Source organism: Amphiprion ocellaris, chromosome 10 (genome assembly GCF_022539595.1).
Source record: "Amphiprion ocellaris isolate individual 3 ecotype Okinawa chromosome 10, ASM2253959v1, whole genome shotgun sequence".
Lineage (NCBI taxonomy): Eukaryota > Metazoa > Chordata > Actinopteri > Pomacentridae > Amphiprion > Amphiprion ocellaris.
This window is the reverse complement of record NC_072775.1, coordinates 8,204,567-8,220,697: the sequence shown is the minus strand read 5'-3', so window position 1 is coordinate 8,220,697 and position 16,131 is coordinate 8,204,567. Positions and strand designations below refer to the sequence as shown.

The 16,131-nt window shown below is 39.6% G+C and overlaps 3 protein-coding genes across 3 annotated transcripts; 1 reads left to right on the top strand and 2 right to left on the bottom strand.

Annotated features, from left to right (window-relative positions):
* Nucleotides 1–740: 740 nt before the first annotated feature.
* On the top strand, nt 741–3,396 carry cfap410 (cilia and flagella associated protein 410). The gene is made up of 7 exons (XM_023274419.3): nt 741–990; nt 1,125–1,143; nt 1,273–1,319; nt 1,451–1,680; nt 2,507–2,657; nt 2,742–2,841; nt 2,936–3,396. Exons 1-7 carry the CDS (start codon nt 914–916, stop codon nt 3,098–3,100), a joined length of 789 nt encoding a protein of 262 aa, XP_023130187.1. The 5' UTR covers nt 741–913; the 3' UTR covers nt 3,101–3,396.
* Nucleotides 3,393–9,562, bottom strand: orc2 (origin recognition complex, subunit 2). Its single transcript, XM_023274420.3, has 16 exons — nt 9,438–9,562; nt 9,138–9,209; nt 7,887–8,045; nt 7,083–7,169; nt 6,877–6,966; nt 6,759–6,790; nt 6,575–6,632; nt 5,828–6,144; nt 5,627–5,736; nt 5,407–5,539; nt 5,158–5,254; nt 4,930–5,076; nt 4,682–4,853; nt 4,024–4,085; nt 3,807–3,925; nt 3,393–3,715 (listed from the first exon to the last, which is right to left on the bottom strand). Exons 2-16 carry the CDS (start codon nt 9,205–9,207, stop codon nt 3,632–3,634), a joined length of 1,737 nt encoding a protein of 578 aa, XP_023130188.1. The 5' UTR covers nt 9,208–9,209; nt 9,438–9,562; the 3' UTR covers nt 3,393–3,631.
* Nucleotides 9,563–10,941: 1,379 nt separating this feature from the next.
* zgc:162816 (uncharacterized protein LOC571260 homolog) lies at nt 10,942–15,093 on the bottom strand. The gene is made up of 10 exons (XM_023274427.3): nt 14,996–15,093; nt 14,301–14,447; nt 14,072–14,201; nt 13,743–13,893; nt 13,491–13,671; nt 12,551–12,669; nt 11,845–11,971; nt 11,609–11,671; nt 11,423–11,528; nt 10,942–11,349 (listed from the first exon to the last, which is right to left on the bottom strand). Exons 2-10 carry the CDS (start codon nt 14,444–14,446, stop codon nt 11,260–11,262), a joined length of 1,113 nt encoding a protein of 370 aa, XP_023130195.1. The 5' UTR covers nt 14,447; nt 14,996–15,093; the 3' UTR covers nt 10,942–11,259.
* Between the last annotated feature and the right edge of the window lie 1,038 nt (nt 15,094–16,131).

Sequence of the window (16,131 nt, the reverse complement as noted above, 5' to 3'; positions counted from 1 at the left end):
GAAGACCATCATCATCATCACCAGAAATGTCAGTCATTCCCTATTCAGAAGAGACAAAGAATACCTGTGGAAGGTGCTGCTGGTGGTGGAGGACGAGGCTGTGATGGTGCTTGTGACGTAGATGACTGCTGCTTGGTATTCTTTATGTTAATTGTTGTGCATTCTGTTATTAAACGTTCTTTCACACTGGCTGCCACTCTGATTGGTGAATCCAAAAGTTTTGAACTGCAGAGCCACAAGTGTAGCAACAGTCAGTGAACTGTTCTTTTCTTTGGTTTGTAGTCTGTCAGCTAAGCACCTGACAAGGTTCTGTGCCAGGTGTTGTGGCATGGGGGTGGTGAGTTGGTGGTGAGTATATATATATATATATATATATATATATATATATATATATATATATATATATATATATATATATATATATATATATATATATATATATATATAATATATCTATCTATCTATCTATCTATCTATCTATCTATCTATCTATCTATCTATTCTCTACGAAATACGAAATCTGACATACTACTAACTCTCAAAGCAAAAACAACAGCAAAAAAAACAATCTATTCTGCGAAAAACAATTCAAATGAACAACACTAAATAGGGAACTCCTATCCCGGAACACTCGATCCCGCTGAGTGATTCACATAACAAACCGAACCAATCAGGTGATTCGAAGCAGTCGCGTGCTTTAAACGTCACTGAAGTGATTCAAACGTCACGAGTCACGTGACCAAACAACGCCTCGGCACAGCGGCTCGATACGTTTGCTTCATGAGCTACAGCGCATGTGTCGAAGCCTCGGTTATCAGAGGACCATCACTAGTCATGATGCGACCTTAGTCGTTTGTGAACATACAGTTCGTTGAAAATATTCTTTCTTTGTAATTAAGTTCTATTATTTACTATGAAGCTAACAAGGAAACTGGTGCTCGCTAAGGCGAAGGCCTCCGATCTGGAGAGCGTAAAGAAACTGAACTGCTGGTAAGTACTGTCATATTAGCATAACAGTGGTTCTGTAGGTTTTTGGTTTACATGATGATAGTGGACAGTGAGCAGATACAACTTGCTCTGTGACTCGTACTGTTGGTAACGTTGCATTACATTTTATTTTGCAGGGGATGCAACCTGACTGACGTGAGTAGTCAGTTAATGATGTCATATTTGGTCTGACACTGAATTCTTCATTCATTCTGCAGTTTACATCCTTGCTTTTCTTCTCTCTAATATTTACATTTAAGTTGCGTGGATGTGCATATTTTTCAGATTTCTATCTTCTCTCAGATGCCCAACATTGAGGTGCTGACACTGAGGTCGGTCTGTTTAACTCTGCTGTCTCACATAAAGCCACGTTAACTCTGACATGATGCTGTTACACCAGTACAGACTCAGTCGTGATGATCCATGGTCCTGGCTGTGACCTCTTCCTTCTCTCCGTCCACAGTGTCAACAGCATCTCGTCTCTCTCTCCTCTGGCTGGCTGTCTGTCTCTGACGGAGCTGTACCTGAGGAGGAACATGATTCCTTCCCTCTCTGAGCTCTCTCACCTGCGTCCGCTGACTCGTCTCAGAGTTCTCTGGTTGGCTGAGAATCCCTGTTGTGGAACTGACTCCAGCCACTATCGGCTCACCGTCCTGCGATGTCTGCCTCGCCTTCAGAAACTTGACAACCAAGGTGAGAGTGCGATGCTTTTGAACAACTGAACACCGACAAAGCAGCAAACCTCAGCTGTTGAAGTGCTTTCAATCACATCACAGCATCTTGATCAGCAGATAGAGACAGAAATTAGCTTCTTTCACAGTGGCTAAGGCTATGCTAGCAGCCACAGATTACAATGAAACAGAATCTGGAAAACAATAATTAACAACGCTTTAACATGTGGACCTTAGTGGTCAATAAAAATTATAGAACAGTAAAAGATTAAGAAAATAGAGAACATCAGGAGACAAGATGGCCAATCTCAGTCGATCCCACATTAACAGAAGAGAGCGTCCTGATTTAATACCTCCTATTTGTACTTTACATGTTCAGTTATAGCCATCCTTTTAAATGAAGAATCCTGGTTTTGAATGACAGGTTCTCTGCTTCCACATGCTGTTAGAACATTACATTTAATGGGATGCCCAGCCCATAAACACGGGATATGGTCCCCCACGCATCGGTCATGGGTTCGAATCCAGCTCATGTCAATTTACTGCATGCCATTCCCCCACTCTTCTAACTGTGTTTCCTGTCTCTCTCACACTGTCCTATCTAACAAAGGCAAAAATGACCCAAAAAAAAACAAACTTAAAAACATTACAATTAATATAAGTTCCAAACACTGACCTTTTTTGATTACCAAATAATCAGCCTCATTTTATAGAAAATCAATCCCTAACTGATTTTTGACCTTTGGCAGCAGTTGGTAAGATAGTCTCACACAAAGGTTCATATAGAATCTGTTGTGTAACTTTAGAACAGCTCATACATGTCTGTGTCCACTGTTTTGTGTGTGCAGTAGTGACAGAGGATGAGATCTCACTGGCTCTCATGGAAGGCGAGGAGGTCACCACACCTCCAGGTAGCAATCAGAACCAGCTTTCCTCCAACGGACTTCCGGACGCAGAGACAGAGAATGACCCACTGAATTACAACATGGAGGAGACAAAGTATGTCGCAACATTACCAGAAAGTAGAACACACACAGACTACAGACAATCAGCAACAAAACATCTGTCACTCTTTGTTTTTAGCAAAATCAGAGAAGAGTTGGGGATGAAGCCTCTCTCTAGAGACAAATTCTCCTCCCTTTCTTCTCCATCAACCAGAGAAAACAAACTATCACTGAGAAAGGTAATCTCTCTCTCCTTTAGCAACATTCTCCCTTCATCTTAAAGTGTTGAATTATACTCAAATCTGATGTAATCTGATCTAACTGTATTTTCAGTCACACACTCTTGATGCAGTTCTGCTGCTGCTGAGGGATTTGGATGAAGAGGAGCTTCATATTGTGCACACAGCAACACAGAACAGACTCCAGACGTACACACTGGACTCAGAAACATTCAAAGATTCACAACACATGCAGAAAACCGCTGAAATCCAGCACTGATGTTTCACGGCATGTGCTCAGGGCCAACATCTCACTCCCCTTTCCATGTTTAACCCCAAACCTCAGTCTCCATTCATTCTGCTGCCTGCAGCCAGCATGGCATGTAATTTAACTGCACTCTCTCTTTTCACTTTCTGGTCCAGTTTTCCAATGTGGATGAACACTCAATCCCCTTGTTTTTTTTTTTATTTGTAAATGGCTGCATGCCCTTCTGCCTTGTAAGAACAAAAGAATGTATGTTTTGCTAAATGTAAATCTATTTCTATAATTAAAGAGAATAAGCAGCAATAAATTCATTCAAGTGTTGCTTTTAATTACACAGAGCTGTAAACATGTGTACATCAAAACACAATGTGAATGTCACAGTGCTAATGGGGCATTTAGGACAAGTCAAAACATCTTACTAGTAATTTAATTTAAACCACTAATTTAAGCTGTGCAGAGTTTGAACCGCGTTAATCAGATGGAACAGCCTGATTCAGCAAAAGTTTCTGCAGGAAAGAGAGTTAATAAGTCTGAAGTTTTGTCTCGTCAGTCTCCCTCCTCGTTCTCCAGGAAGTCCATCAACGTGCTCGCATCCACAGCAACGATCAGATACTCCACTCCATCTGCACCCTGGAATGTGATGTGAATAGAGTACATGTGAGTAACATACGTGAGAGTTATGAATGAGAGCTGAGGCTTCTGAAATGAAACACAAGTCCACCTTGCGTGTCCGTATCAGTTTGTGGTCTCTGAACTCGGTCAGCTGAGTCCTCAGTGTGAGGTCAGAGTTCACCAAGAAGGCCTCTCGACAGCGCTGGTAGAAATCCTGGAATGACAATCCTGCACAGCACATAGCTCACAGAGTTAGTAGAACTGTACTGTACTAAAACTCTCAGGAACATTTGTTAAGCAGCATCAAGTGTTAAATGTGTGCACACCTGTGTATGAAGGATTGTCTTTGTTCTCCAGCTGGAATTTTACCAGCAGTTTGAAGATTCCTCTGCAAAAACAAGTGAATGCATTCATTTAATTATCCCCGCCCACATGCATATGACCCACTATCCCTCTCTTCAACATAATCACAATAATATTATAACCAAACAAACACAGACAACAATTAATATGCCCCTTAACCTTACAATAAACAACAATTCATTTATGGCTCCTACACTAGAATATATCTACAAATTCTCTGCTATGCCCATCTACCATGCTTGGCATATCTATGGAATAATCACATTAAACAGTGCTAGAGTGTAATATGTCACCAGCTGCTATATCCCCATGTGCAACTGTTCACATACCCACCGCCTCTTAATCTGTTGTAGTGTGAATAGAACCGCGTGTTTGTTTATTCTCTCCTTTCAAAAGCAGCCTGAATTGGCCCTTAACTGCAATTATCTCCAAGTGCTTCTACACCTTGTTAATCTAAGTCCTGCGACCCGACCCACAGCTGAACACGAAGACTTCACGGTCACCACATCAACACCTGAGCTAACAGCTGTCCACTTGTGTTCAAATCAAACATAAGATGGACGCTAATGCCAGGTGTGTTTAGGGTTTTTACAGCTAATTACAATGAGGTGTAAGCGGTACCTCGCGTTGGGTGTCAAGCTGCGGAGCACGTGTGTGAGCGAGGACAGAGCGAGGGCGCCGGTCTGCTGCACCAGGAGAGAGTTTTCGTATGACGTCTCCTCTGCATAGTGTTGGAATGTGACACACTCCCACCACAGCCAGTTGAACTGACTCTGCTTAAACTGGTCCCACACTGGAAACACACAGAAAACATTCAGCTACAAGGACACATGTCAGTATAGCTCACACTTCCGTACAAAGACACCCACCCATTGGAGCGTTGATGTGGTCCAAAGAAGCCACCAGGTGCAGATTGGGGAGGGATGCCAGCTGCCCCAGTGCACTCTGGGTCTTCTCTCCTCGCAGCATCGGTCCGTCGATATTATGGATGAGCAGGTACACGTGGAGATCTGGGCCTGTCAGGATGCAGCATGAATGTAAAACACACAGAATTTAAACACGAGCTCGAGACTGAGACAATTCACAGGAGGGCTTACTGTCTTTAAGGGTCTGAGCAATGAACTGGATCTGGTCTGAGGGGGTCCGGAAACTTCCCTGGTGCTCGAGAACGTCACATGTCAGCGCATTTAATATCTGCAATACAAGCAAAGTGTGTTTATGGATGAACACAGACCCAAAAAAAAATAATCACTCTTTCCAAAATATGGCTGTTGTACTAATGAAGGTGTGCCAGCTGCTTTTTCTGGTTGAAGCTGTTGAACTAAATAAAGCGTTTGGATACTTACTGATTTCAGTGTAATAGAAGGGAAAAATCCATTGACCACCAGGTGAATTTCTTGAGATAAATGAGACACGCGGAAGTCCTCCAGCAGAGCTTTTTTGCTGCCCAAGCCGTAGACCAGAACACTGAATCCCAACCTAAATGCCCACAACCACATACTTATTATTATGTACTAATGCTTAAACACTAATAAAATGTATGCAATTAAGTGCAGCTACACTCACTGTAACTGTAACATCCATTTGCTAAAGTGCTTTCGGTGTTTGTTGTGCAGCTGCTGGATCTCTTTTGAGTAGCAGGATGGTTTTCCCTCTAAGAGCCGCACCAACGTCTCCTGCAACAACAAAATGTAAACCAGTTCAAGCACACTTATGAGCAAAAGCATCTCATTAACAACATTACAGTACTAGAGGTTATAAACTCACCCTGTCGAGTTTAGGAGTGTGTAGACGCTCAAGTGTACGATCTGATGTCAAGACTTTTGAGCTGCCGTGAGCTTCAAAATACTCCTCGATCATGGTGGGCTGGTTCACAGGCTCAGGTGTGTTCTTGCTCCTCTTGGCTGGAGTCTTGTAGAGAGCTGCAGATAGACCTTTACTGGGGGTTCTTGGGTTCTTCAGGTTCTCCTTGTCTTCTTTCTTTATTACTTTCTGCTCTTCCTCCAGACCCTCTTCATCATCATCCTCCTCCCCGGAGTCAGAGGGCGACAGATCGCTGTCGCTGTCTGATCGGAGACTCGGAGCTGAAGATGTCAAACGTGTTCAGATTAGGATTGGAAATCACAGAGTAACTCAAGTATGATACAATCACAGTATGTTGCCCATGATGATATCACAATACAGCATTCTGTGATACTCAATACATTCTAATGCAGTCATTTAAGACACTTTCAGATATCTGTGTAACTAAAGAAGAAAAAAAAAACAAACAATATTGATACAATCTTCCTAACTTGGCTCCACAAGTCATGAAGTACTGACTCCACTATGTCAAACTGGTTGGTGAAATCCGTTTAAAGTTGTGTAAAAATGTTGATAACTAGCATCAATGTGCTGTTAATGTACCACAAGGGGGTGTGACACAATGTATTGCTAGTTTAGATTAAAGCTAATGTCTAATTTGGGCATTTTACCCATTGTGATGCTGCTTGAATTATTACACATTGCACTTACTTGTCATTCTCTTCCTGAGTCTGTGTGGTGTTGTAGAGACAAACTGGACCTTCTTCCTCTGCCATTTACAAAAAAAAAAGCAGAGGTAAGATCGATAAAAGTCAGAGGTCTCGCTAGTGATACAGCAAAGCCAGCAAACCAGTGTAACAAAAAAAATGTTGTTATTAGACATTAATGGTCTCACCCTCTGTGGCGTCCTGCTTCCACCTCTCTGGTCTGGAGGGAGAGAAAAAACAACTGTGTGACAATGGAAACAGAATGTAACGGATGAACAGAATGCAGAGAGGGTTTGCTGCACTCACTGCGGCCTGTTCGGGTGGGAGTGCAGGGTTGGACGTTCGGGGTCGTGCTAAAGGTCACACTTTTTCCAGGGGTCCGGGCCAACTCAGTTGCTGTGCACAGAAACACCAACACAAAGTAAATGAACAATCATCTGATAGATTTGACAGAAAACATGCAATTCAAGAAAGTTTGTGCATCTATGAGAGAAGAGATCGGAGGCTCTCACCAGTCTGAGCCATGCCGTGGCCACGTCTGACTTTCTGAAAAGTGAAAATGGAGGATCCAGCCACTCTTGATAAGGCATCGTCATCTTCTGTAAAGCCAAGAAAATGACTTGACTGAGGTGTGGCTGCTCGCAATGATCATTTTTAGATTATTAATAGCACTAAATGCAATAGCCACGTGCAATAATATGATGTTAAAATATACTCAGTCGGCTCTAATTGTTCTAAATAGCATAGTCAAGTCAAGTCACTATTATCTAAATAGCACATTTAAAACTACAGATGCTAAGCCAAAGTGTTTATTTTTGTTTTTTTTTACAGAGAAAGAGGATTAATGTTACAGATACACCTAACAAGTATAGATATTAAGGTTATGGCCCTATAGCATTATTTATTATACAAAATTACATGACTGTTTAAAAAATAAAACATGTTAGTGTCTTTCAAAAATATACATGGAAGCCACAGCAAAAACTAAACATTTTCTTTGAGCACAGAGTTGCAATAAAACACAATTCAAGAGTAGAAACAAACAAATACAGTCTCCACAATAATCAGAAAGTTGCATCAGTCAAACATTTGCACCTTTATGAATATTTTTACAGGTCTGTTGTATTAGACTGCTTCGGTTTTAGCTCACTGCAAGTCAACTAAGTGTACGACAAGAGGCAGCTAGTTATTGTTCTGCATTAGTCAGCAGAGGACTGAAGTCCTCATTGTGATAAAGTTCAATAAAAAACAGCCTAAATGAAAAACTGGACTGGCTGACCTGCCAAGAAGAATCTCAGAACGTTCCCTTCACTCACCTTCTCCATTGACGGTTCCTAAAGCCTGGATGTAATTCTGCTCATCAAGGACTCCGTTTTCATCCCCGTCCTGCTCTGCATCGTCTCTGCCTCCCCGTCGAGCAGCTGGACTCTTAAACTTCACCATCCTCTGAACAGAGCTGCTGCTGCTCTGCAGAGCTTCATGTTAGAACACAAAGAGTCAAGTGTTATGTAAAAAATGATCGTCAGCACAAAAAAAAAATAGAAGAAGCATTTATCCTCTTGTAACTGCATTATTTTACCTGCTCTGTTTCACATTAATAAATCCAGTCATTTTTACCAGTGGAAAGTGCTTTAAAAGATCAGTTCAACTCATTTATTGCAGTTTTCCACTTGTCACAGATTGATTGAAGCCCTTATACTTCCACTGAAATGTTGTTAATGAATCAAAGGGTTACATTTTAAAGATTATAACTCAATGGATCATTGAACAAGAGATTATTTGTATATTTTACACTTAAAACTCACCTATAACTCATGTTAATTACAGTCTAAACAAGGATGAGACAGACCAAACACATACAGCCTCAACATCATTAACAATATCATAAAACTGCCTATATTCTAGGGCTGCAACTCATATTTTTTCGATTAACAAAGGAGTTCTTTAGTTATTAAAATGTCAGAAAATTAAGAAAAATTCTTGTTTCTCAGTGGCCAAGACTGACTTCTAAGATGTTTTGTTTTGTCCACTAGGCTAGATTAGATTCAACTTTATTGTCATTACACAGGTACAAGTACAGGGAACGAAATATAGTTTGGCATCTAACCAGAAGTACAAGAAATAGCAAGATCCATAGAGGTGAATGAGACTTGATATATTATAACCATGGAATACAAATGGGTTTGTTCTAAACATAATTCACCGAATATTGAGATGCTGGTATACAGTTGGAGGTACAATGAACATACTATGCGAACATGAATGAATACAGAGAAAATATACAGATTATTGGGATTATTGGGATACTATAAATACCCAAAGACATCCTGTTTACTATCATAGAAGGGGTAAAGAAACTAGAAAATATTGAAGTTTAATTAGTAATAAGTTGGAGACATTTACATTTATTTGGTTGCAGTTATGCAGCTACAAAACAAACATTTGTACTCGACACAGACATAAACTTCTGTGTGCTTGCATGTAAAGACCAGATAAACCTTGTTGTTAGTGAGACAGACACCTGCACATCTACTAGCACATTTCAGCCTTTACTGAAGTGTCTGTACCTTCCTGTTTGTCCACGATGTGCTCCAAAACATCTCCATCCCCGATGAACTTCACCTCCAGCACACTCATGGCTGAAGATATAAACACAGCAAACAGTATGACAGCAGCTCTGCTAACTACGACACAAACTCAGCTGTTTCTGATGCTAATATCTCAGGTTTGTGTTCAGTTTGGCTTTAGTTCATGTTAGCTGACAGTGTAGAGAAAGAAAAGCCCCGCGGACAGTCGGCAGAAACAGTCTGAAAGTCGGAAAGAAAAGCGGAAACCAAACAAACTGCGTCTAAACTGAAGTATCTTACTTGATAATGTCAGTTGCGTCTGTAGAAAAAGTAAATAAACCCTCACAAACTGAGAGCTCAGCAGAGTGGTCCTGTGTGGCGTTTCCGCGCCATCCTGCTGAAGTTTTTAAACCACGTGACAAGTGAGAGGTCAGACAGCGGCCAATCAGAACGTTGCTTTCATGACAACTACATTTCCCAAGATGCACCTCACACCACAGCTCGAAACTGGTTAGAAACCTGTGGGAGGACTTTTATTAACTTAAGTATTAAAATAGTTTATTAAAAAAAAACAAAACAAAACAACAACAACAACAAAGGTGGCAGTTTCTTGTATTATATTATGATGTTATGACCAGGACACCTAAGAAAAATATATAACATTACAGAGTCTTAACTTCAAAATTAAGTACATTTCTATAATAAATAATAGTGTAGGGCTTTATTCACAATAATTAAATTAGTCAGATAAATAAAGATAGCTGCAACATTTAAGTTCACCAAGTTAATCTGTAAAATCTATAATATCATGAGGTTCCAACATTTATATTTTTATTATTCAACTAAATGTGTATTTTATATATTTTAGAATATTATCCTTAATAATAAAATTAGTCATGTAAATGTGTCTTCCATATAATTTTGTAGGATCTTAACTTTAATATTTAGTCACGTAAATGTGTCTATTATATAATATTGTAGTCTTAACTGTAACATTTAAGTCAGCCTGGTGAATCTGTATAATAAATAATATTGTAGGGTTTTGTGTTAACATTTAAATTAGTTAAGTATATTCGTTTAATAAATAATATTGTAGACTCTTAAACTTAATATTTAAATTAGTCACGGAAATCGGTACAATATGTTATGCTGTAGAACCATAACGTAACATTGAAATTAGTCAGGTAAGTACTTAAAAAATATAACAATGGAAGGTTTAATGTTACAAATCAAAAAAAATCTTCACAAACCTACAGAACTTTACTTGAAATTCTTGTCTTCAAAAATGAAAAAAAGTCTGAATAAAGAAGAAATGTTTATAAAACTATGCACATATTTTAAAAAAAAATTGAATTGATTTGATTATACAGCCCTAAAAATAAAGTGTTAGGTTTGAATGTTTCACTCAGAATAAACATCATATAGTGACAATCTGGAGTGTGGAATAGGACAACTTTTTCGACATACTGTCAAAAAAAAGTGCCATTAAAGGGAAAATAAAAATGTGAAAATTGAATGTTTAAATACGTTCAGCTGTGATGATAGTTAACTTTAACATGTAAATTAGTAAGTAAAATTTGCTTAATAAATAACATTGTAGGCCCTTTACGTTTACATTTACATCAGTCAGGTAAAACTTGCATAATATATAATATTGTAGGGTCTCAACCTTGTTTCCTAATTGTAGATCTACAGCAGTCACCTCGTATTTGTAGCTGATGTCATTTTCAGTCCACCGATTCCCATTTAAATTCACAGTGAAAACTCTGCAAGATGAAACTAATGAGACGATGAAGACACAATGTAGTGCTGAGGGTTCATTTATTTGAAAGTTTAAATGCTTTCTCTTTTGTTCTACATTTCATTTCTCCCTTCAAATTTAAGGTTAGCTAAAAAAAAATTTATAAAGTGGTACTGAAATAAGGAAAGTATATATCATTTGAAATGGTATTCATGTGTTTCTTTTGCCCAACAGAGACAAAGACGAGGACTGGCACAGTAAATACTCTTCATCCATAGTTTTACACAACTTCAGCGACAGATTGTCATGATTTGCTTCCTCCTCTACTGTTTATTTCTTCTAACAAACTCATAGATTAGTGAGCAGCTGCTGGATGGTTGATCACCAACCACGAGTGGGCGTCCACTTCCCCACCAGACGACCTCCAGAGTGAACGTGATACACAGGATGCATCGCAGCTGCTGCACACGACTACAAGACAGAGACAGAGAAAATAAGACAAGAGAATAGAGATAAAAGTGAAACCACGTTGAACTGTACTGACATGGTAGGGGATCAGAGTGAGCAGAGAGCCCAGAGGGTATCTGCTGTAGTCCAGCTGTCCTGACGAGGGCTCCACTCGTCCATGTTCCTGAGTCATAGACACCAACCTGGAGGGAAACATCTCATCAGGACTTCAGTCACATGTCAGCTCAGGAGTAAGATTAGAGGAAAGAGCAGAGAGCTTTACTTGAGGTTCGGATGTCCTTCGATCACGGCGTATCCAGTGGGAAGTTTTCCAGCTCCGTCCAAACTGAGAGGGACGAAAAACAGCAGGAGGAAGATGAAGTCAGACCCAAAGTTAAGTCATATCATTGTAGCAGCACAGAGCTAACAGTAACATAACAGCAAGTTAAAACTGATGTTGGTATGGATTCAGTTGATCTACATGAGTTCTGCACATAAAAACACCACTGATGAAGGCACCTGATTCCAGTCCAGCCACAGTCGATCAGCAGCTGGTTCCTGTGTGGACAGTGACTGATGACTCTCGTCAAAACTCTCACAGCCACGTCCTCCAGAGAACACGAGCCAATTGTAGACTGCTGCACATCTAAAAATAAATTAAAAACATATTACTATTCCATTCATTTGTTTGTTAATATAGTCATTTGGACAGATCCTAATGTTGGTGTATTCAAGATCAAGAAGATACTCAAGATTTTGCGTCTCTGAATTGGCCATATCTTCCCGCTGACCTTTTCTTGGTCTCAGACAAAGAGGATTCTGGCCAGGGAATATCACTAAAGACCTTGTGCAATGTCTGATTTATTTCTTGATTTCATTAATGTGATCGTGAATTCTTAATAGCTAAATGTTAGGGATCGCTGTTTGTATCAATCTCTTAAGAAATATCTTCACTCTTCACCCAAATATTGGTTAAAGCTTTAACTCCCTGACTATAAACTGAATGTTCCAGGGGCTTCATTTCACTGATGCAGCAGTTTGCAAGCTTCACATTTTATTGTGAGTGTAACATGCAGTCCTCTGGCCTCTACAGGATAAAGTGAGTGTAACTAAGTGGTGGATAGATGGTGTCATGCACTGTGGGGCTGGTCTGGTCCTGACCTGGTCTCAGTTTAGGTGGTCTTGACTACAACACCAACAGACACATCTCTGTATGTTCACACACCGTAGAAGACGTAGTTCCCAGGATGCACCTCGCTCAGCTGTGCCATGTCTTTGACTGGATGACTGCAGGACGGAGTGGAGCCGATGCTGGACTTACAGCTGATGCCAACAGCCTTCAGTCTGCCATGAAAACCCAGAGAAAGTTACAGATTGATTCTTTGAAGAAGACATTTCACTAAACATACTCTGACTTGAGCTAACTTTTTTACTTGTAAGAGCACAGAGGCCTTATAATGTGATAGACATTAATAAATCAATACAACTTAACCCTGCCAAACCGGAGTATATTCGTCTAAAAGGTTCCACTAGATTTTATAAAAACACAAAGTAACCGTAGTTGTTTTGTAAATCAAACAAACTGATAAACTAGAAAATTCTGAGGTTTTACATGGGAGGGGAGGGAGGAGGTTGAGGTCTTTTCATACGACGTGGCCCTTTATAACCAGAACACACAGTGCAGTCGGAGAAGTCAGTTACCTGACATGATTTACTTATACAGTGGTGGAAAAAAAGTTTTTGGACACTCTTAAAATTTTACACAGTCTCAAATATTGTCAGGAAACATTTGCGGAAAAATCGTTTTTGTGTTTCAAAAGGTGTGGCTGCATTAGACCAACACAAACAAATAGAAATTACATGCTTTTGTTTATTGTTTACAAGAAAAACTAACAAAACTAAATTCTACCAAAATGACCCAAGACTCAAAATTTCTTATTTTTATGGAATCAATCAATTTCAAGTTTTTAATGTCTTTTTTTTAGGATTTGTTTAATATTATGGCTGTGATTGCACCAAAAGAAATTTCACTTGAAGACCTAAGAGTGATTCTTAATGTGACATTTCATAAATGCATGGGGTGTCCAAAAACGTTTTTCCACCACTGTATATTATATTCTACAACTGTGTAGTGAAAATCTGATTCTTTTTTTTTAACCTCTTACTTTTCCATGAACTGCAGCGTCAAATCAATGGTTTCCTGGGCGACAGCATGGATTTGCTCCACTCCTCTGCAGCTGTAGGTGTTTCCACAGTGGACATAAACACCCGTCAGCTCCACTCCCTCCGTCTCAGCGATGTCTTGAGCCAGTCTGAGCGCCCCGGGCTCCGAGTGAAGGACGCCAGCTGTAGCAGAGACCAAACACGTAATCTGTGGGTGATCGGAAGCTGGAGCTGCGGTTTCCCTGCATGTTTACCTCTTCCGTTGCCGCAGTCCAGTTTCATCCAGACGTGCCACTGCCCACCGTCTCTTAGCGGCCTCTTTCTGAGCAGCTCCAGAGCATCGGGATGATCCAGTAGAACCTGGAAGAGATCCAGTCTCTCTGACAGAGCGGCACAACGCTCCACCTAAACAGACACAACAGATATACATCAATGATGAGTATTTCAGTCATTAATTATCTGAATTATTTAGTTGAACTGCTTCCCAATTCCATCGTACATTCTTGTAACATGAAGTATTTAATAAACACTAGTTCTCATACAATAGGTTTTGTGTGTAAAAGACAAGAAGAGCTCAGAGAACCTTATCAAAGGGAACAGAATATGCATAGAGGATGTCATCAAATCCGTGGTCGGCATAGAAACAGGCCTCTGCCAGTGTAGAAACCACAATACACCTCCGTGACCCGCCAGTCATGATGTCAGCACACTCACTAGACAGGAGGACACACAGACCTTATCAGTGCATGCATGGCCTCCATGTGTGTGCACTGCACGTGTGTGTCTGTGTGTGAGACAGTGTGGGTCCCTACAGGGTTTTGTGGGTCTTCATGTGCGGGCGAAGCTGGACTCCCAGTTTCTGGTAGCGGTCGATCATCTTCTGGGCGTTGATCTTCACTTTGTCTACGTCCAGCACCAGAGCAGGCGTGCACAGGACTGAGATGGGCTCCCCCTCCATACTGAACAGACACACACACACACACACACACACACACACACACACACACACACACACACACACACACACACACACACACACATTTCTCATGCAATTAAATTCATATGCATGACTGGTTCAGCTCACACTAACCGAAACACAAAAGTATTCTTATGATAAAAACATATAAATGTCTTTGATGCGTGCACAAATCAACTCACATATGAGCACTTTCTTTTGCAATTGTGTAGTTTTGCATTAACTCAGGTTGTGCAATGTATATACCTCTGAACTTTGTAGAAAAAAAACTCAAGTTACTTCAAATTTTCCACTGTGCCCTTCTTTTATTGAAGCACATCCATTTAATAAGCTCAAATAATAACACTGATTTCCCCCCCCCCCCTCTGTTTATTTTTGCATTTAACAGACCATCCGGTGATATTATTCTGGATTAAACAACGGATTTAACTGTGCTCTCAATGCAAACAGTAACGTTAAACAGCACTACCACAAAATGCATCTAACTACACACGCAGAATAAGACACACTAGAACATGAGCCAAGATTTACCTTCTGCAGGTAACGTCGGATGTATTCGCTTTTAGTCGTATCTCAAATGGAAGATGTGGTCACATTACTACGGTGGCCGTAAGCGGTCAAAGCATCATCACCGCGGATGTGCAAAAGGGGCAAAAAAACAGCAATCTAGCCTGTGCAAAAAAGAAAAATATTCACATATTTCTTTGTTTTTTTTTAAATTCCTGACATTCCCGTGCCCCCACAAAGAACCTCCAGCTGGTTTGCAGACTTATTTATCTATACTTGTTCATTTTATCCCCATTTATTTATGCAGCAAAGCTATTAAATGCATCAGTTTATGTAGATACCCAGCAGAAAAAAAACGTTTTCAAAGGTTACCAAGCAGCCTTCCCTGATCATCAGCTACTGTTTTCAGTCACAGCTTTGAAATTACAAGTATATAACTGAAAATATAACAAACACACGCACACAAACAAAAAGCAAAAACATAAAGTGTGTAAGTGGGTGAAAAGGGTCATATGGATCCTCCTGCTAGACTGAAAAGTGCTGATAAAATGTTCAGACTTTTAATCATTATTGGTTTAGATGTTCTTTTTATTTTATTTTTTTAGGATGCTTGATGTGACTAAAGAAAAAATATTTTTGGTGTCTTTTTGAAAGATATAGGCCATGAATTAGTTATGATTAGTAGTGAATGAAGCTATGAATGGTTGCTTAGGTTACAAAAGAAAATGCCAGGAAAAGCAAATCACCTTAAAATTTTAATTTTATTATTATTATTATTATTTATTTATTTATTTTTTTAAAGAATTGTACTTCCTACAGAAAATCTGACCATTGACTTTGGTCTGTCTTAAACCCCTAATACTTACTTCTGTTAACCATTTTTTCTCCTTGTTTCTATCTCTTATGATCAGTTCATTTTCTACACTCCCTTCATCCTGCACTTTGAATTATATTAAAATCCTTTTATCTACTTAAATATAAATCTGTGCAGTATCAGTAATTTCCTACTCATTAAATAATCCTGTGCATTACCATTATTCGTTTTCAGTGGAATCTGTTCAATATCACATTTTCTACATGTAGAAGAATTGAAAAAATGTTGAAAATGAAGAGGGCTGTTAAGAAGAAAATAGTTGTTTAGCTATTTAGTTTTGTTAAAT

Bases quoted from the DNA above. Each gene is read 5' to 3' on its own strand.
- cfap410 (XM_023274419.3), top strand. From the start codon at position 914: ATGAAGCTAACAAGGAAACTGGTGCTCGCTAAGGCGAAGGCCTCCGAT. The intron at 1,681-2,506 runs GTGAGAGTGCGA...TTGTGTGTGCAG, and splicing joins TCAGAAACTTGACAACCAAG to TAGTGACAGAGGATGAGATC. The intron at 2,658-2,741 runs GTATGTCGCAAC...CTTTGTTTTTAG, and splicing joins TACAACATGGAGGAGACAAA to CAAAATCAGAGAAGAGTTGG.
- orc2 (XM_023274420.3), bottom strand. From the start codon at position 9,207: ATGAGTGTGCTGGAGGTGAAGTTCATCGGGGATGGAGATGTTTTGGAG. The intron at 6,967-7,082 runs GTGAGAGCCTCC...TTCTGTGCACAG, and splicing joins CCACGGCATGGCTCAGACTG to CAACTGAGTTGGCCCGGACC. The intron at 6,791-6,876 runs GTGAGTGCAGCA...CTCTCCCTCCAG, and splicing joins TCCCACCCGAACAGGCCGCA to ACCAGAGAGGTGGAAGCAGG.
- zgc:162816 (XM_023274427.3), bottom strand. From the start codon at position 14,446: ATGGAGGGGGAGCCCATCTCAGTCCTGTGCACGCCTGCTCTGGTGCTG. The intron at 13,894-14,071 runs GTTCTCTGAGCT...GTGTCTGTTTAG, and splicing joins ATTCTGTTCCCTTTGATAAG to GTGGAGCGTTGTGCCGCTCT. The intron at 12,670-13,490 runs GTAAGAGGTTAA...TTTTCATGGCAG, and splicing joins ACGCTGCAGTTCATGGAAAA to ACTGAAGGCTGTTGGCATCA.